This window comes from Doryrhamphus excisus, chromosome 10, assembly GCF_030265055.1.
Source record: "Doryrhamphus excisus isolate RoL2022-K1 chromosome 10, RoL_Dexc_1.0, whole genome shotgun sequence".
In the NCBI taxonomy this organism is placed as follows: Eukaryota; Metazoa; Chordata; class Actinopteri; order Syngnathiformes; family Syngnathidae; genus Doryrhamphus; species Doryrhamphus excisus.
Genome location: NC_080475.1, coordinates 8,879,191 through 8,898,021, shown reverse-complemented (window position 1 = coordinate 8,898,021; position 18,831 = coordinate 8,879,191). Strand labels below are relative to the sequence as shown.

The following is an 18,831-nucleotide window of genomic DNA, read 5'->3' as shown; positions in this document are numbered from 1 at the left end:
AAAGGTGGTGCCCAAAATGTCCGGTGCATTTTTGGTGCACCCACGCCTCCGTCCCTCCCACCGGCGCAAGGGGCAAAGAGGTAGGATGCGTAGGGTAGGGGTAGAGGTAGGATGGAGTGCCTTCAGGAACTACCAAAGGTGGTGCTCAAAATGTCCGGTGCATTTTTGGCGCACCCACGCCTCCGTTCCTCCCACTGGCACAAGGGGCAAAGAGGTAGGATGGGTAGGGTGGGGTAGAGGTAGGATGGAGTGCCTTCAGGAATTACCAAAGGAGGTGCCCAAAATGTCCGGTGCATTTTTGGCGCACCCACGCCTCCGTCCCTCCCACCGGCACGAGGGACAAAGAGGTAGGATGGGTAGGGTAGGGCAGAGGTAGGATGGAGTGCCTTCAGGAATTACCAAAGGAGGTGCCCAAAATGTCCGGTGCATTTTTGGCGCACCCACGCCTCCGTCCCTCCCACCGGCGCAAGGGACAAAGAGTTGGGATGGGTAGGGTGGGGTATAGGTAAGATGGAGTGCCTTCGGGAATTACCAAAGGAGGTGCCCAAAATGTCTGGTGCATTTTTGGCGCACCCACGCCTCAGTCCCTCCCACCGGCACAAGGGACAAAGAGGTAGGATGGGTAGGCTGGGGTAGAGGTTGGATGGAGTGCCTTCAGGAATTACCAAAGGTGGTGCCCAAAATGTCCGGTGCATTTTTGGCGCACCCACGCCTCCGTCCCTCCCACCAGCGCAAGGGACAAAGAGGTAGGATGGAGTGCCTTCGGGAATTACCAAAGGTGGTGCCCAAAATGTCCGGTGCATTTTTGGCGCACCCACGCCTCCGTCCCTCCCACCGGCGCAAGGGACAAAGAGGTAGGTATAAGGGATAATGCATTTTTGCGGCATATGATTATGAATCAAAGTACGTTTCGTTATTATCCGAAAATGCTTATTATGCGTTCACTCCTTTTTCATTTCAGTGATATCGCTCTGGCTGTTTGATACTTTGACCTCTCCATTGTGACCCTTTATAGCCATCATTGACATTTACTGATGTTTGTCTCTGTGGTTGTCATTGCAATTGTTGTTGTTTTGTCTGTATTGTCATTTTTGTATCCCTGCTTTTTGGCTTTTAGGCCTCTGAGTACTTGCCTGCTAGTTTTTTTTAAATTGTTTTTACTATCTTCACTTATGTTTAGTGTTTGTCTTTGTTGGTGTGTATTTCTCTGTGGAAAAACGATTGGTTAATTGGTAACATATTTTTACCTTTTAGAAATACTGACAACCCCGCCCTTTTTCCCCTCCTACGCTTTTACTTCTGTTTCCTGGATAATCCATCTTACTTTCACTTTCCAGTTTGTGGGTATACGGACAACAGAATAATACTTTGTCACTGTATGAGTCAGTAAATGACAAATTAAAAGCTACTTCTTGTGTAGTTTTTATTACCATTGTTGTTCTTACTGTATTTCATTTGTTATGATTTCATGGTTAAGTTTCGTTTCCTCCGCTAAGAGGTGATGCATATGACTGGTGCGTTTGTTTTATACATCGAGACTGCACTGCACGTCTACCAATCGCAGCATGGCTGCATAGCACCGCCCTCGTCGGCTGTGCTTGAAGAAGTATGTGACGCCGACGTGGGACTTGAGCTTGACCATCAACACATCCGCATCTGAGACAAGACAGTCGATTTAATATTCCTACCGAGGGCAGACATTAATATGTCAGAAAAGAAGAAGGCAAGCCACGAAGTTGGGCTCCGCTTTTTTGGGTTTCTTAGGGAAACCGATCGAGCAGCCATTCGAGCTCGAGCCGAACTGAAGGACATTTATAACAACGAGTTCAAAGCAGCGTAAGTGTTATGATAGCTTCTTATGTATCTATACGCGTTTTAGTCTGCTTTAGAATATAACAGCTTCGTATGTCTCTTTACGTCTTTTAATCTAATTCACAATGTCTCGTTTTTGTGAAATTCAGGAACGAGACCAAAGTTCCAAACTTCAGCAGTGTCCTGTTTGCCTTGAAAATGTCGAAGAAAATTCAAGTGGGTCGCGATTATATTTTCGTCAGGTCCAGGGTATGTTCATTCTTTTCGCACTTTGTCGCTAAAATTGCCTTTTAAAAAATATATATTTACGATTGAAATGCTTCCACACAATTGTTCCTATTAAAGGCAATGTCTTAGCGAAAATGTTTTCACATTAATTAGCCATAGGAATAAAATGTTTCCTATTAAAGGCAATGTCTTACCGAAAATGTCTTCACGTGAATTAGCCATAGGAATAAACAGTGCGTCAATTCCACCTTAAATGTCCCTTTAAGCCAACTTCAGAGTCATTTACAACCAATGAGGCGTTCACTGACAACGTTGAAGTGTAATATATTAGAACACTGGGTTAGGTACATCTTTATGATACAAGTATGGACATTTTGGAAGACTGGTTTAGTTGCCAGGCCAGAGATAATGCGGAAGTTTGACTTGGAGGGGTGTGGACCCAAATATTCCGCTTGCATTCGGTTTACTCGCAATAACGGAGTTATTCCGACAAATGAAAGCAAAACTCGGGGAAGCCGGTTTTGTATAATTTTGATATCTGTGTGATTATAACGGTGGAATATTCCTTTCCTTGTATACCATTGTTTTCGGAAAAGTCATTCAGAAAGATTCCAAGATTTGGAAAGACGAAAAACTCGTCATGTAAACGTGGCTAGTGACCCTACCCTACTTATCTATTTATCAGTGCTCATGTTTAGTTTATCAAAATGTGAAAATGTATGTATAATATTTCAAGTTTCCGTATTTTCCGCACTATAACGCCCACTTAAAAGTCTTTAATTTGTGGAGGGTTTTATTATATTTGATATTCCATTCTATTTGAGGCAATTTAAGGCAAAATAAGGTTTAAGGCACCTCTGTAATATGGAAGTGGTTTGGTTTTTCTAGAGACCATAATAATAAAAGCAACGGTGATGGCCAGAGGTGGGAACACGACAACTAGACCATAGACCAGGGGTGGGCAAACTACGGCACGGGGGCCACATCCGGCCCGCCAAGTGCTTGAATACGGCCCGCCTGTTCTTTCCAAAGTATTTCATTTATTTAGTATTTCAGCATACAACCTGGCATCAAGTAGCTGGTTTATCAATTTTGTTATTTGATGTGGTCTGTTGTTTACAAAATGCTCCTAAAAAAAGGGACACAAGCACATAATAATAATAATAAATATAAAAAAATCTATATTTTCCAATAATATTAAATAAATAATAATTATATTAATAATACAATCAATAAAATATTATTAATTATTACCATTAATAATAATATTAAATTAAAAATAATTATTAATAGTACTAAATAAAAATAATTATTAAATAATCATTATTATTATTATTATTATACATTTAATTTCTAACACACTTACAAATAAATAAATAATTTCAATAATAAATAATTTAATAAATAATAATAAATAAATAATAATAAAAAAAATAATAAATAATTTCTAACACAAATAAATAATTTCAAAGTGCACATATAGCAGATTGCATGACACTTTTACATGTAAAACGTGTGTGAAATATACGTGTAAAAATTACGTGTAAAATATTATAATCTGGCCCCCCCCCGTCAATGTTGTTAAATCAATGCGGCCCACAAGTCAAAAAGTTTGCCCACCCCTGCCATAGACCATCTCAGACCATAGACCATTGTCAAATAGACAAAACGCCTGTTTTGGTTCACAATAAATACACTCGCTGTATTGCACAGTTTGAAATGATAATTATTATAATAACTTTTTATACAAGACACCACTGAATTTTAATATTATTATGATACATCCCCAAAATATGTGATACATAATCTAAATTATGAGTAATTACACAAAATATTGCCTAACCCTAATACAAGTGTATTTCGTTATATGGCTTAAGATTTGTAGCGTTTTATACAAGACTCTGAATTAAGATTTGATATTGTGATATCGTGATACAGCCAAAAATATTGTGATACAGTATTCCAGAATTGGCGGCGCAGCGGACGAGTGGTTAGCTCGCAGACCTCACAGCTAGGAGACCAGGGTTCAATTCCATCCTCGGCCATGGAGTTTGCATGTTCTCCCCGTGCATGCGTGGGTTTTCTCCGAGTACTCCGGTTTCCTCCCACATTCCAAAAACATGCTAGGTACTCCAAATTGTCCATCGGGTATGAATGTGAGTGTGAATGGTTGTTTGTCTATATGTGCCCTGTGATTGGCTGGCCACCAGTCCAGGGTGGACACCGCCTCTCGCCCAAAGACAGCTGGCATAGGCTCCCCCGCGACCCTCGTGAGGAAAAAGCGTTAGAAAATGAATATTATATGAATATTCCAGAATTTCTGCCAATGGATACATTGGTTTGCAATGAAGTTGAGCTACATAGCAAAATATGATATCCATCCACTGTTGATGCCGTGCACAGGCGAGAGCGCTTCTTGTAGACCAGTGGTACACACCCAACAGGCCGAGACAGCAGGAGGCCTCGAATGGAGCAGCCCGTCCATCTCCAGCTTCAGCTCCATCTTCAAGTCAGCCTGCCATGTCTGCAGATGAACAAAACAAGAGATTTGCCCAGCTCCTTGTGGAACAACTCAATACAAACAGGTAATCAATCATACGTACGAGCAGGTTTGACTTGTACTGTCTTGTACAAAACACCAGCAGATATATGAATGTGATATCAAAGTTAATATCGACTGTATGACGATAACATGTGACATGCCAGTGTTGAGCGCATTGAGAGATTAACCTTGGGTTTTTGTTTTTGTTTTTTTTTTACACCCACAGGCTTCACTACATTGCGGATAAAAACGGCATTGTCATCACATCAAACCATCACTTCAATGACGGATCAATTTGTATCGAATTACAAAAATCGGAGGTATCTTTCATGGACTCAGCCAAAGCACAAAATATTTATTTATGATACCCTTTTTCTTTCAACAGTGTGTGGTGAAACTAACTGTAGAAAACACTGGAACCGAAACTGTGGATTTTATCTACTACACCGTGTTGCACAAACTCGCTTGCTTCTCACTCTGTGATGAGCACAAAGTGACCAGAAAAAACCCACTTGCACTCAAACCAGGTAAAAAAAAAAAATCCCGGTGGTATTTGGGTTATGTTTTACCAATAATTGTAATCTGTATACTGACAGTTAATAGAACCTTTGAGGTAGAAATGTATGCATATTTCTACTTGTGGGAGGGTTGTAATTTGACATTTTTACCATGTGAATTTATTGCTGATTGCATAGTTTGGGGATTGGTTTTGGAGGCCTGTATAAAGGCCCAAAGAAGGCCAGCATTGTTAGTCCAGTGAACGGCATCATGCCAAGATTTGCTGTTCTTAAAACATGGATACTGTGTGATGGTTATGGTTAAGAACCCTTCATTTGGGATGAAGATCTTGACAGACAGACATTTGGATACCCTCGCTCGGGGCCGGTGAAATATTTTCGGGTTTACCACTTGAGTTTTTTTTGTTCCATTATCCAATTTTAAAGGAGCCAGTTTACCCAAAATGGTCTGATGTGAATGTCTCCCGGAATGAAGGGATGGATTTATTGAAACTTTGTTGGTAAGGAACGTGTACAGGAACAAGGTTGTCTCACAGACCTTAAACATGGTAATGGTAATGGTAATGGTAATGGTTTTATTTCATTTGAACATGCATCAGATTCCAATTGAGTGCATCCCATAATCAGTTCCCAGTTCCACATGTCCAAAAGGAGTAGGAAGAAGCAAAGCTTATTAAATCCTACCCCTCCATCTGGTACTTTTACAATCAGTAACTGTTACATTTGTTCACTTCCTGCTTTCCTAATATCATTTAAGTTTTTTTTTTTATATTTTTTTAAATTTTTTTATTATTATTTTGGAATGGATCTGATTACAATTGAGTGCATCCCATAATCAGTTCCCAGTTCCACATGTCCAAAAGGAGTAGGAAGAAGCAAAGCTTATTAAATCCTACCCCTCTATCTGGTACTTTTACAATCAGTAACTGTTACATTTGTTCACTTCCTGCTTTCCTAATATAATTTAAGTTTTTTTATAATTTTTTTATAATTTTTTAAAATTTTTATTATTTTTTGTATTATTTTGGAATGGATCTGATTACAATTGAGTGCATCCCATAATAAGTTCCCAGTTCCACATGTCCAAAAGGAGTAGGAAGAAGCAAAGCTTATTAAATCATACCCCTCTATCTGGTACTTTTACAATCAGTAACTGTTACATTTGTTCACTTCCTGCTTTCCATAATACAGTTTATTATTTTTTGGATTTTTTAAAATAATGTACCTTATTTATTATTTATTATTTATTATTTATTATTTATTATTTATTATTTATTATTTATTATTTATTATTTATTATTTATTATTTATTATTTATTATTTTATTTTATTTTTGTTTTCATTATTATTTTTTTTTATTTTTTTTTAATAATGCATACGAGGTATCGAACATGGACACAACAATGTAGGAATTTTCTAGTGCGACTTCTCTAACCCGGAGCATTTTAATCATACAGATCAAAAATCAGTCCAAATCATAAAAGACGGAGTGGGCGGGGTTTTAAAAATGACTGACATTGAGTGGGTTAATATGCACACTAGCAAAAATACATACACATCTACAGTACTATATCTAATATCAGCAAAATCAAATAATAAGTGCTATACCAAACCATATTTGCCACGGAACGCCAAAACCTGGAATAAGGACCACCTATACTTATTTTGATGTATTATAACATTTGGCTACTACAAGTTATGTTATGTTTTAGTTATTGAACAATATGTTTATTATTATTTCTTAATATTTCTTAATATTTCCAATGTATACGTGATGTTGCAGGTGACACCTATGAAATCCAGGTTCTCTTCCAGATGAAGTGTGCCGGCAACTACCCAGCGACGTTGGCATTCGAATTCCAACAAGACTGGGAATCGTCCCAATCGTCATTCCACATTGTGCGTTATATTCAGGTTCACTATGTGAGCACTCTGGGAATGGAGCTGAAGCCGGTGGCACCTTTCAAACGCTCCCTTCCTAGCCGTTCGGCTGTGTTGGAATGCAAGATCCTGCACGGGCAACCACCTGAAGGGTAATCAAGTTGGGGCTGCAACTTTTTTTTTTCAAGTGGAAATTCATTCAATTCAATACATTCAAGTTTTTGCAATGTATTACAATATTTGCTGTATATTTGCTTTGCTTTGATTTCCAGCATGTCAGAGAATAAACTAAAAAATGAAACTCCACTTGGCCTCTACCCAATGCCAGAACACATGCCCGTCCTAATCCAGTCTCTGAAGAATCGCACTCACTCTGCTAAAAGGTATTTTGATATTTATGAATGAATGAATGATGCTTTTTATTATTAAGGGTGGGAAAAAAATGGCCCCGTGTGGAAAAAGCGAGAAAGTGGTTGGTCCACCCGGCAACAACTGCAATCAAAAACTTGCAATGAGTCTCCAATTTTGTCCCACTCGTTTTTGTAGAATTACTGCACTGCTACCGCGTCTCGAAAGGAACTGAAATGTTGCTCGTATTTGTAATAAATGCAAAGTGTCCACATTAATATTTTCCTTTGCTTGTTGAAGAGATTTGCTGGAACGCAGTTTGACTTTTGAGAACTACGCCGCCAAGTTCCATCTGATGTTGTATCTGGAGGAGCATCAGATGCAGGTGGACATCAGGCGATACTTCATACCCAACAGTGACATGACGTACGCCACCATGGAGCGAGACGGGAAGCTGTTGATTCTGAAGGTTTTTGTGACTTTATTATTGATATTTGTATCGTTGTGGGATTTTAAACTGTAAAATATAACAGAATTTTAACTACAAAAACTTAAGTATTTCAGATTGGCGTCGCCTTTTGACCACCAATGCTTCAACTTCCGTCATGATTTAAACCAGGGGTGGGCAAACTACGGCCCGGGGGCCACATCCGGCCCGCCAAGTGCTTGAATACGGCCCGCCTGTTCTTTCCAAAGTATTTCATTTATTTAGTATTTCAGCATACAACCTGGCATCAAGTAGCTGGTTTATCAATTTCGTTATTTGATGTGGTCTGTTGTTTACAAAATGCTCCTAAAAAAAGGGACACAAGCACATAATAATAATAATAAATATAAAAAATATATATTTTCCAATAATATTAAATAAATAATAATTATATTAATAATACAATCAATAAAATATTATTAATTATTACCATTAATAATATTAATTAATAATAATATTAAATTAAAATAATTATTAATATTAATGATATTAATTAATAATAGTACTAAATAAAAATAATTATTAAATAATCATTATTATTATTATTATCATACATTTAATTTCCAACACACTTTATATCAAATAAATAATTTCAAAGTGCACATATAGCAGATTGCATGACACTTTTACATGTAAAACGTGTGTGAAATATACGTGTAAAAATTACGTGCAAAATATTATAATCTGGCCCCCCCCGTCAATGTTGTTAAATCAATGCGGCCCACAAGTCAAAAAGTTTGCCCACCCCTGATTTAAACCAACGATACCATTTCTGTCGTTGTCAATCAGAGAAATATGTTCAAATCAACCATTTATGAGCTACTTCTGGCTTATTTTTTTTTACTTTCCAGATCCCTGGTCTGTCTGAGAACCGCCCTTCTGTGCTGCGAGGGGATAGACTGATAGTTTACCCCCAAGAAGAAACTACTGTAAAGTACTGTGGTTACGTCCACAAAGTAGAAAGGGACTGGGTCAAACTGGGATTTCACTCAAAGTACGACAGTTACTTCAACTACCTGTCCAGAAACACTTAGCTCTTACTTACGCCTGCGAATGGCCTTGCAGGTTGTTGGATCAATTTATCGACGGCATGAAGTTCAGCGTGGAGTTCGTAATCAACCGTCTCATGCTACGTGTGCAGCACAGAGCGGTGGACCTTGCAATCAAATCCGGACTCGGAGAAGTGTTATTCCCGCAGAGGAAGCGCAACTTAAAGGTTCCTGAACTCCCCGCACTCAAGTGAGTTGCACGGATGTCTCCAGAAAAATTTGACTCTCAAAACTCGAACTTTTGACCTGCACGAGAACGGGTATTTAAGGTGGCCAATTGCAAGTTGAATCTTCTCTGAAGAGTAGCACCATGGTATGGCCTCAAAACAACTGTCACATGACCTGAAAGCAAAGATTGTTCAACATCATGGTCTAGGGGAAGGATACAAAAGCTAGCTCAGATATGGAAAATAGTTTCGGTAGCATTTTAAATCATCAAAATACGGTGAATGCATGGTCACAGCATGTATATCAAACAATACAACGTTGTTAGTATTTTTACTTCATAGTTGAAATAAGTGTACCCCAATGACAGCATCGTAAGCTAGCTGAAATTTACTAGTTTTCTCGTGTTGTAAAGCACAGAAAAGGGAAATACATTTTTGCGTTGCACGAATATCTCCAGAAAAATTTGATTCCTAAATTAGTTTAGTAAGCTCGTTGACCTTTGACCTGCACGAGAAAGGTTATTTAAGGTGGCCAATTAGGCCTCAAAACTGTCCCATGACCAGAAAGCAAAGATTGTTCAACATCATGGTCTAGGGGAAGGATACAAAAGCTAGCTCAGATATTTTGGTAGCGTTTTAAATCATTAAAAAATACGGTTAATGCATGGTGACAGCATGTATTCAAACAATACAACGTTGTTAGTTTTTTTTTTTTACTTCATAGTCGAAATAGGTGTACCCCAATGACAGCATTGTAAGCTAGCTGAAATTAACTAGTTTTCTCGTGTTGTAAAGCACAGAAAATGGAAATACATTTTTGAGTTGCACAAATATCTCCAAAAAAAATTGATTCTTAAATTAGTTTGGTAAGCTCGTTGACCTTTGACCTGCACGAGAAAGGGTATTTAAGGTGGCCAATTAGGCCTCAAAACTGTCACATGACCTGAAAGCAAAGATTGTTCAACATCATGGTCTAGGGGAAGGATACAAAAGCTAGCTCAGATATTTCGGTAGCGTTTTAAATCATTAAAAAATATGGTTAATGCATGGTGACAGCATGTATATCAAACAATACAACGTTGTTAGTTTTTTTTACTTCATAGTTGAAATAAGTGTACCCCAATGACAGCATCGTAAGCTAGCTGAAATTAACTAGTTTTCTCGTGTTATAAAGCACAGAAAAGGGAAATACATTTTTGACCTGCACGAGAAAGGGTATTGAAGGTGGCCAATTAGGCCTCAAAACTGTCACATGACCTGAAAGCAAAGATTGTTCAACATCATGGTCTAGGGGAAGGATACAAAAGCTAGCTCAGATATTTCGTTTTTTTTTTATATACAATACATTTTTGAGTTGCATCATCTTGAAAATGATCCGGGGTATCCAAACATGACAGTTTTTACGAGATTCGAATCAAACCTCTTTGAATCGAATCATCAAATCCTGTTGCGGTTGATTATTCTAAGACAATATTTATTCTTATCCACTAATGTACATGTCTGAGATCACCATCTTTTATTTGTTGGTGTAGATTATACGACAGAAAGTTGGAGGATAACCCCGAGCAGTATAAAGCGGTGTGTCATATCGTAGCTGGCACCTCCAAACCTGCTCCGTACCTGGTGTTTGGACCACCCGGCACTGGTAAAGAACAGGGTATTTTTCTCCTGATTTCAGATGATGTCCTCTCTCAGGTGTTTCTTTTGTCCTTTTTAGGTAAAACTGTCACTTTGGTGGAGGCCGTCAAGCAGATCGTGAAGACCCAGCCGCATTGCCGCGTTTTAGCCTGCGCTCCCTCCAACAGTGCGACTGATCTCCTCTGCCTGAGGATTTCAGAACATGTGGATAAGCGTTATTTGTACCGCATGTACGCTTGCAGCCGTGATCCACAATGCGTCCCCAAGGAACTCAAGGTCGGTGGAGAGAACCAAAAGCTATATAGATAACATTGTACTGTTTCAGTAGCTTGTTCTGTTAACATCAGTGACCTCTAGTGGACATCACAATGTAGTGTTAACATAAATTATTTACCCTAGTGACCTCTAGTGGACATCACAATGTAGTGTTAACATAAATTATTTACCCTAGTGACCTCTAGTGGACATCACAATGTAGTGTTAACATAAATGATTTACCTTAGTGACCTCTAGTGGACATCACAATGTAGTGTTAACATAAATTACTTACCCTAGTGACCTCTAGTGGACATCACAATGTAGTGTTAACATAAATGATTTACCCTAGTGACCTCTAGTGGACATCACAATGTAGTGTTAACATAAATTATTTACCCTAGTGACCTCTAGTGGACATCACAATGTAGTGTTAACATAAATGATTTACCCTAGTGACCTCTAGTGGACATCACAATGTAGTGTTAACATAAATGACTTACCCTAGTGACCTCTAGTGGACATCACAATGTAGCGTTAACATAAATTATTTACCTTAGTGACCTCTAGTGGACATCACAATGTAGTGTTAACATAAATGATTTACCCTAGTGACCTCTAGTGGACATCACAATGTAGTGTTAACATAAATGACTTACCCTAGTGACCTCTAGTGGACATCACAATGTAGTGTTAACATAAATGAATAACCCTAGTGACCTCTAGTGGACATCACAATGTAGTGTTAACATAAATGATTTACCCTAGTGACCTCTAGTGGACATCACAATGTAGTGTTAACATAAATGATTTACCCTAGTGACCTCTAGTGGACATCACAATGTAGTGTTAACATAAATGAATAACCCTAGTGACCTCTAGTGGACATCACAATGTAGTGTTAACATAAATGAATAACCCTAGTGACCTCTAGTGGACATCACAATGTAGTGTTAACATAAATGAATAACCCTAGTGACCTCTAGTGGACATCACAATGTAGTGTTAACATAAATTACTTACCCTAGTGACCTCTAGTGGACATCACAATGTAGTGTTAACATAAATGACTTACTTTAGTGACCTCTAGTGGACATCACAATGTAGTGTTAACATAAATGACTTACTCTAGTGACCTCTAGTGGACATCACAATGTAGTGTTAACATAAATGACTTACTCTAGTGACCTCTAGTGGACATCACAATGTAGTGTTAACATAAATGACTTACTCTAGTGACCTCTAGTGGATTTCTGCATGCGGCGTCACACTAATTGGGAAATTGTCTCACTGTGTTTTGCTGTGTTTTGCTGTGCTTTACACGTATGACCTTTTGTGTGCACATTCATTGTGTTGACCGCACAGGCATGTTGTAACCTGAACGGGGAGATTTACATTTTTCCTCCCAAAGAGGACCTGATGAAGTATAGAGTCATTGTCACCACTCTGATCACCGCCGGAAGGTAGTATAAGACTCACTCGTTGATGTATATGACCTTAATTTGTCGTATGTGTACTACAGTAGCCATGTTTTTCTTTTCCCGAATGGAATCTTTTTGAATGACTTTTCCGAAAGCAATGGTATATACTACATGGAAAGGAATATTCCAATCTACATGCGGCGCTATAATCAACCAGAATAGTAAAGCGAAAACATCAACATCATGTGATACCGACTTTTTCGATTTTTTTTTTACTTGTTGGAATAACTCCGTATTGCCATTTTTTTTCCTTCGTTCGGTCTTGAAATTTAGTTTGGAACAAAAACAAACTTTCCGCAGCCGTCCAGTGCCGATTGCTCGCCTCCATTTTTTGTAAAAATCGAAAAACGTCTGGTGCTGCGTGCTCGGCACATGTTTTATATTTTATACAGTAAACCTCGGATATATCGGATTCAATTGTTCCCACTGGTTTTGTCCGATATAAGCGAAATCCGTTATATGCGTATACCGGAAAATGTCCGTTTTACGCATATATCGGATTTATATCCGGTATATGCGTAAATGGAGTCGAGGCTGTCCCACAGGCTATGTGCGCTAGCATCAGTGTAATGTGCGTAAACATGAACAAATGCTGGGGCTCAATTGTGAGTCTTTATACACATTCATGGCAAACGGTACATTTCAGTTTGGAATGACATATTAGTTTCATATGTGGATGTCGGTACCAGGTACATTATTTAAAAAAAACAAAAAAACAACCAACCCCCCCAAAAAAAACAAAAAAAAACCCTTAAACTGTATTATGGAAAGCAGGAAGTGAACAAATGTAACAGTTACTGATTGTAAAAGTACCAGATGGAGGGGTAGGATTTAATAAGCTTTGCTTCTTCCTACTCCTTTTGGACATGTGGAACTGGGAACTGATTATGGGATGCACTCAATTGGAATCTAATCCATACCAAAATAAAAAAATAAAAAATAAAAATAAAAACATAGTTAACAAAAAATTATAAAAAAACAAAAACAAAAAAAAACCTAAAAATGTATTATGGAAAGCAGGAAGTGAACAAATGTAACAGTTAGTGATTGTAAAAGTACCAGATGGAGGGGTAGGATTTAATAAGCTTTGCTTCTTCCTACTCCTTTTGGACATGTGGAACTGGGAACTGATTATGGGATGCACTCAATTGGAATCTAATCTACAGTAAACCTCGCATATATCGGATTCAATTGTTCCCACTGGTTTTGTCCGATATAAGCGAAATCCGTTATATGCGTATACCGGAAAATGTCCGTTTTACGCATATATGGGATTTATATCCGGTATATGCGTAAATGGGATTTTATCCGTTATAAAAAGGCACTTCCTTGACTATGTTTCCAATGTACCTGGACGCGCAGGCAACGCTGCAAACGCTGCAAATGACGTCGTATAGCGGCCACGATGCGGCCATCCGATATATGCGAGGGAAATTTCATGGAAATGCATTGGCGATTTTGTACGAAATAGGCGAAATCCGTTATAAAAAAATCCGATATATGCAATGAATTTTTATTGGAAAAAATCGGTTCTTTTTTATCTGTCGGTTGTGAGCGAATTTCCGATATATCCGAGTCCGATATATCCGAGGTTTACTGTATATATATATTTTCTTTTTTAATAAAAGTGGACGTGCGAATGCCGTATAGAAGGGTTTAGATTCCGTTCCACAGATGGCGCTAATGCACACCAAAGCTTTCGACAACTTTCCGATTGAGCGGATACAAGATACCTCAATCAGATCGGGGAAAGGAATATTCCACTTCTGTGAATCCGATTTATATATTCATTCGGATTGGCACTTTTCTTTGGGAATGAGGTGAATACAAAGATTAGATTTTTTCCGATTTAGCAAATAACCCGAATGGAATTGGAATATTTGGATCCATGTAAACGTGGCTATTGTTAGCATCAAGTGAAAATTGGATCCCATTCAGTTGTTTAGTTGAAGCTAATCCCGAATGGTATTCTGGTATTCCTCAGGCTGGTCTCAGGAAACCTCCCCATCGGTCATTTCACTCACTTTTTTGTGGATGAGGCCGGACACGCCATGGAGCCCGAATGTTTGATTCCACTGGCTGGTAAAAAGTCGTTAAGCCGATGTCTCAAGTGCACTGAACCCGTTTCGTTTGTTTAGTTTGACGTGTTCTGGATTTGCCTGATTGCGTTCAAGGGTTGCTGGATCCAAAGACCGGGCAGGTGGTCCTAGCTGGAGACCACAAGCAGCTTGGACCGATTGTCTCATCGCCCCTCGCTCAAGGATTTGGAATGGGTAAAGGGTCCTCGGTAGCATACTACATCCTAACGGTGATTGTGTGTGCGTGATGGTATGGAACTATAATATTCCCTGCCGGATTTTGCAGACATTTCCCTCTTGGAAAGACTGATGAAAGATGTTCCTCTGTATCAGAAGCAGGATGATGTGTTCGACAACAACTTTGTCACCAAATTGCTGCGTAATTACAGGTGTTACTACTATGGAAATCCGGCTAGTTTTTGCTTTTCTGGACTTCAGTCATTAATATCGGTGTCCTTATTAGGTCCCACCCGGCCATTTTGAAAATTCCCAACGAGCTCTTCTACGATGGAGAGCTCCAGGCCTGCGCCGATGAAATTAAACGCAGCTACTTCTGCAAATGGGAACACCTGAAACAAATGGTATGGATATGGATGAAGCTGAGATGGTGGGTCATTCCGCCCCAAACATGTTCGAGAACCACTTTTATCAGATTTTTTCCAGAGCTGGAATGAAATAACCACACGTCCTTTCACTTCCTGGACTAGGACTTCCCGGTGATTTTCCACGGGGTGACAGGCCTCGATGAACGAGAGGCCAACAGCCCGTCGTACTTCAACAGAGCGGAGGTGGATGTGGTGATGTACTACGTGAAAGAAGTACTGCAGACCAGCGGCAAAAAGGGCATGGCCCTCATCTCTCCCAAAGACATCGGCATCATCGCCCCCTACAGGAAACAAGTAAGAATTCCTCTTGTTGAGTATCACAAATCCTGTACTGTTAGAATCCGAATGTTCAACTGCTTGGGACAAGCGTGCACCAAATTTAATGTAATTTCATGTTTTCTGTGAAAAAGATCCCATTGGAAATGAATGGGCAAGTTAAATGGCGCCCTCTACTGGTGAAAAGATGTTCCATTCTTGAATCACTGCTGATTCTACAGCAGGGGTGGGCAAACTACGGCCCGGGGGCCACATCCGGCCCGCCAAGTGTTTGAATACGGCCCGCCCAATCCTTCAAAAGTATTTAATTTAAACTCAACATACAACCTGGCGGTTGTATAAATAATAATTATTATATTATTATTATAACTATTATGATTATTATATTTATTATATTAATGTTAATTATTATATTAAATATATATACTAATATTGTTATATTTGCATATTTTACATAATAATAATATAATAATTATTATTTTAATTTTATTTTAATTATTATAATATTTTATTATTTTTAAAATATTTAAATATAAATATAAAATAATAAATAATAATAGCAGATTGCATGACAATTTTACAGATACAATAATACCAGGTGGACTGTTACGTGTAAAATATATATTCTGCCCCCCCCCCCCCCCCCCCCGGAAATTTTGTTATATCAATGCGGCCCGCGAGTCAAAAAGTTTGCCCACCCCCGTTCTACAGCATAGACACGGTTCGGGGGGGGGGCGGAGAACGGTAAGTCTGGGCTGAGACTGCTGCCCCCGTGACCCGGATAAACGGAAGAAAATAGATAGATGGATAGATTTGATGTTTTGTTGTTATGCAAATTTCAAGCGACCGAAATGGAGCATGAGGGGATAGAAAATGAAAGGAACAAGAACGGGAACAATGGAGGAATGTTTTATATTATACATTTTATTTCACAGGTGCAGAAAATCCGTCAGGCCCTGGATAAAATTGAGAAAGATTTCAAATTAAAGGACATGGCATCCCTGAAGGTAAGGTTCCGTAAAATAATGAAGCAACTACTTGACCCGTTTGTCACACTGAAATTAATTAATTGTCGTGTTTGTGTCAGGTTGGTTCCGTGGAGGAGTTCCAAGGTCAGGAGAAGAGAGTGATTTTGGTGTCGGCGGTGCGGAGCAATCGCAAATACACCGAATACGACAAAAAGTTCAACATCGGCTTTGTCGCCAATGCGAAGGTACCATCGGGCGCCACAACGCACGATGTGATTAATCTTCATTTCAACACTTCATATTCTTGACCAGAGGTTCAATGTGGCCGTGACGCGAGCCAAAGCCCTTCTGATTTTGATCGGAAACCCGTTTGTGCTCCATGCCGATCCGGTATGGAAGCGGTACGTGTCACATCATAAGATGGCACATTTTTAATCGGAAAATCCAATCAAATATTATCGACTTATGCTACAGCTTCATAGAGTACTGTAGAGACGCAGGGGGCTACGAGAACTATTATCTCGAGGAAGATGGTGAGGTCAAGGCAAGGCTCTCAGCTCTCTTCCAGAAGCTTGACCTCAAAGGTAACGCAACCCCTCAACTCCTTACACTTTGGAAAGTTTTTTTTTTTTTTTTTTTTTTAAAGATCCTAATAGTTTGTCCTCCTGAAATTTGACATCTGAATGTGAACTCCAGAAAATCACAACACACCGATTTTAATAAATTAACCAGAAAATGCATCGTAACTTTCACAATACAATAATTACTCCAGACTCCACATAACAAAAAAAAAAAAATTATTATTGAAGTATTCTGAAGTGTGTGTGGAATCACGATGGTGTTTCCTCAATGCATTATAGTACACTTTATACTGATATTAAATACATAAATCAACAATATCAATGGAATTTTTCCAGTGTCTTATTTTCTACAGGAGGATGGCATGTTGGTCATTATTGTATAGTATTATATTGTACAAGTATTATAGCAGTATCTTTGTATGTGTGTCTCTTTAGGAAACAGTACGGGCCTGATCAAAATCTTAAGACCAGTTGGAAAAATTGCTACAATTTAATTTTTGCATATTTGGTAATGGTTTTATTTCATTTGAACATGCATCAGATTACAATTGAGTGCATCAGGAGTAGGAAGAAGCAAAGCTTATTAAATCCTACCCCTCCATTAGTAACTTTTACATTTGTTCACTTCCTGCTTTCCTAATTTTTTTTAATTTTTTTTTTAGGCAGAGCTACAATATGAAAAAAGCAAAAAGGGGTGAGTCTGTGTACATTTTCTCATCAGAGAATATAATTGTTTTGTGGCAGTTTTTAAACTGGTCTTAAACCTGGGGGACCTGTTATGCTCATTTTTTGACCCTTTTTTTTATTATTGAAGGTGTGGACTCCTATAGAGCAGCTACACACAATAACCCCGCACGGAAAACTGCACCTATTCCAGCTGTATTTCCTTTTAGATTTGTGCTTCCGGCCAAAACGGTCTGTTTTCATTTATTGTTACAGAACTATGAACCATTATAAGGAGGTCTGTCTCTCTGTGACATCACAAAGGGGCAGTTTTACCACGCCTCTTGAAACTAAGTGTTTTGAGCCATCTCAAAACGTCTTTTAGGGCTCACTTCCGAATGCGCAAACCTGATTATGTGAAACTTTGGCATTTTTTTAAACACCAGGATACAACATTCTAACTATATTTATAGGTCAGAAAAGTGGAAAAATAAAAATAGGTCCCGTTTTAAGATTCTGATCAGGTCTTTATAGTATACAGCGACACCATGATGCATGCGTACTGCACGTTCGTGAGGGTGAGATATTCTAAATCAAGGGTCGGGAACCTTTTTGGCTAAGAGAGCCATGAAGACCAGATATTTTAAAATGTGTATCTGTGAGAGCCATATACATTTTTTTAAACATTGAATGCAATAAAATGTGTGCATTTTTATGTAAGACCAACAGTTTTAGATATAATGGGCTCTAATTACGTAGACCAGGCACACTACCCCACGCTAATGGGGTGTGGCCAGCACACTTTCGTGAGCAGCGCAGTGTCTAATAATAAATCTAATACTTGCTGCCATTAATGCAACTTCTGCTGCTGCATGGTTTTGCACCATACTCCGTACACATATTTCATTCTTTTGGCCATCTTCGTCAGAAGGCGTAGTTCTGCAGCTTTAGCTAGGTGACTATTTGACTAAAGGAGGAAAGTTTATATTTACATCTTAATGACCGAGGTAGACTACCGCATTACCCAGTAATAATCAAGTTTTGGTGTTTGACCTGGAAAATATCATCAGGAAAGATAGATATGGTTGGCCGTATTGCAGTAGAAAAGAGATGGACGGATTAACCCTTGTATTATGTTACGGGTCAATTTGACCCGTTTCAGTTTTTGTGTTGACCAAAGTACTGGTTATCCTTTCTTTTTCTTCATGAAATTTTGTGACTTTTCCTCATCTAGGGTCATGAACACAAAAACTG

At 38.7% G+C, this 18,831-nt stretch overlaps 1 protein-coding gene across 6 annotated transcripts; it reads left to right on the top strand.

Annotated features, from left to right (window-relative positions):
* Nucleotides 1-1,627: 1,627 nt before the first annotated feature.
* On the top strand, nucleotides 1,628-18,817 carry LOC131136627 (putative helicase mov-10-B.1). Of its 6 annotated transcripts, XM_058083713.1 has the most exons (24): nucleotides 1,628-1,836; nucleotides 1,962-2,061; nucleotides 4,444-4,625; nucleotides 4,809-4,902; nucleotides 4,968-5,109; nucleotides 6,884-7,133; nucleotides 7,254-7,364; nucleotides 7,630-7,798; nucleotides 8,668-8,810; nucleotides 8,882-9,055; nucleotides 10,565-10,677; nucleotides 10,750-10,946; nucleotides 12,291-12,388; nucleotides 14,391-14,488; nucleotides 14,581-14,679; nucleotides 14,771-14,873; nucleotides 14,948-15,065; nucleotides 15,192-15,383; nucleotides 16,301-16,372; nucleotides 16,453-16,578; nucleotides 16,646-16,734; nucleotides 16,808-16,917; nucleotides 17,577-17,608; nucleotides 17,729-18,817. In XM_058083713.1, the coding sequence occupies exons 1-23, from the start codon at nucleotides 1,706-1,708 to the stop codon at nucleotides 17,591-17,593; spliced, it is 2,928 nt and encodes a 975-aa protein (XP_057939696.1). In that variant the 5' UTR covers nucleotides 1,628-1,705; the 3' UTR covers nucleotides 17,594-17,608; nucleotides 17,729-18,817. The 6 variants fall into 6 exon arrangements, with proteins under 6 accessions (XP_057939696.1, XP_057939695.1, XP_057939694.1 ...); XM_058083712.1 differs by having other exon boundaries at nucleotides 17,577-18,817; XM_058083711.1 differs by lacking the exons at nucleotides 17,577-17,608; nucleotides 17,729-18,817 and adding an exon at nucleotides 17,350-17,540.
* The last annotated feature ends 14 nt before the right edge of the window (nucleotides 18,818-18,831 follow it).

Coding starts and splice junctions, on each gene's coding strand:
- LOC131136627 (XM_058083710.1), top strand. CDS start 1,706: ATGTCAGAAAAGAAGAAGGCAAGCCACGAAGTTGGGCTCCGCTTTTTT. Junction 16,373..16,452: donor AGGACATGGCATCCCTGAAG/GTAAGGTTCCGT, acceptor TGTTTGTGTCAG/GTTGGTTCCGTGGAGGAGTT. Junction 16,735..16,807: donor GCCGATCCGGTATGGAAGCG/GTACGTGTCACA, acceptor CTTATGCTACAG/CTTCATAGAGTACTGTAGAG.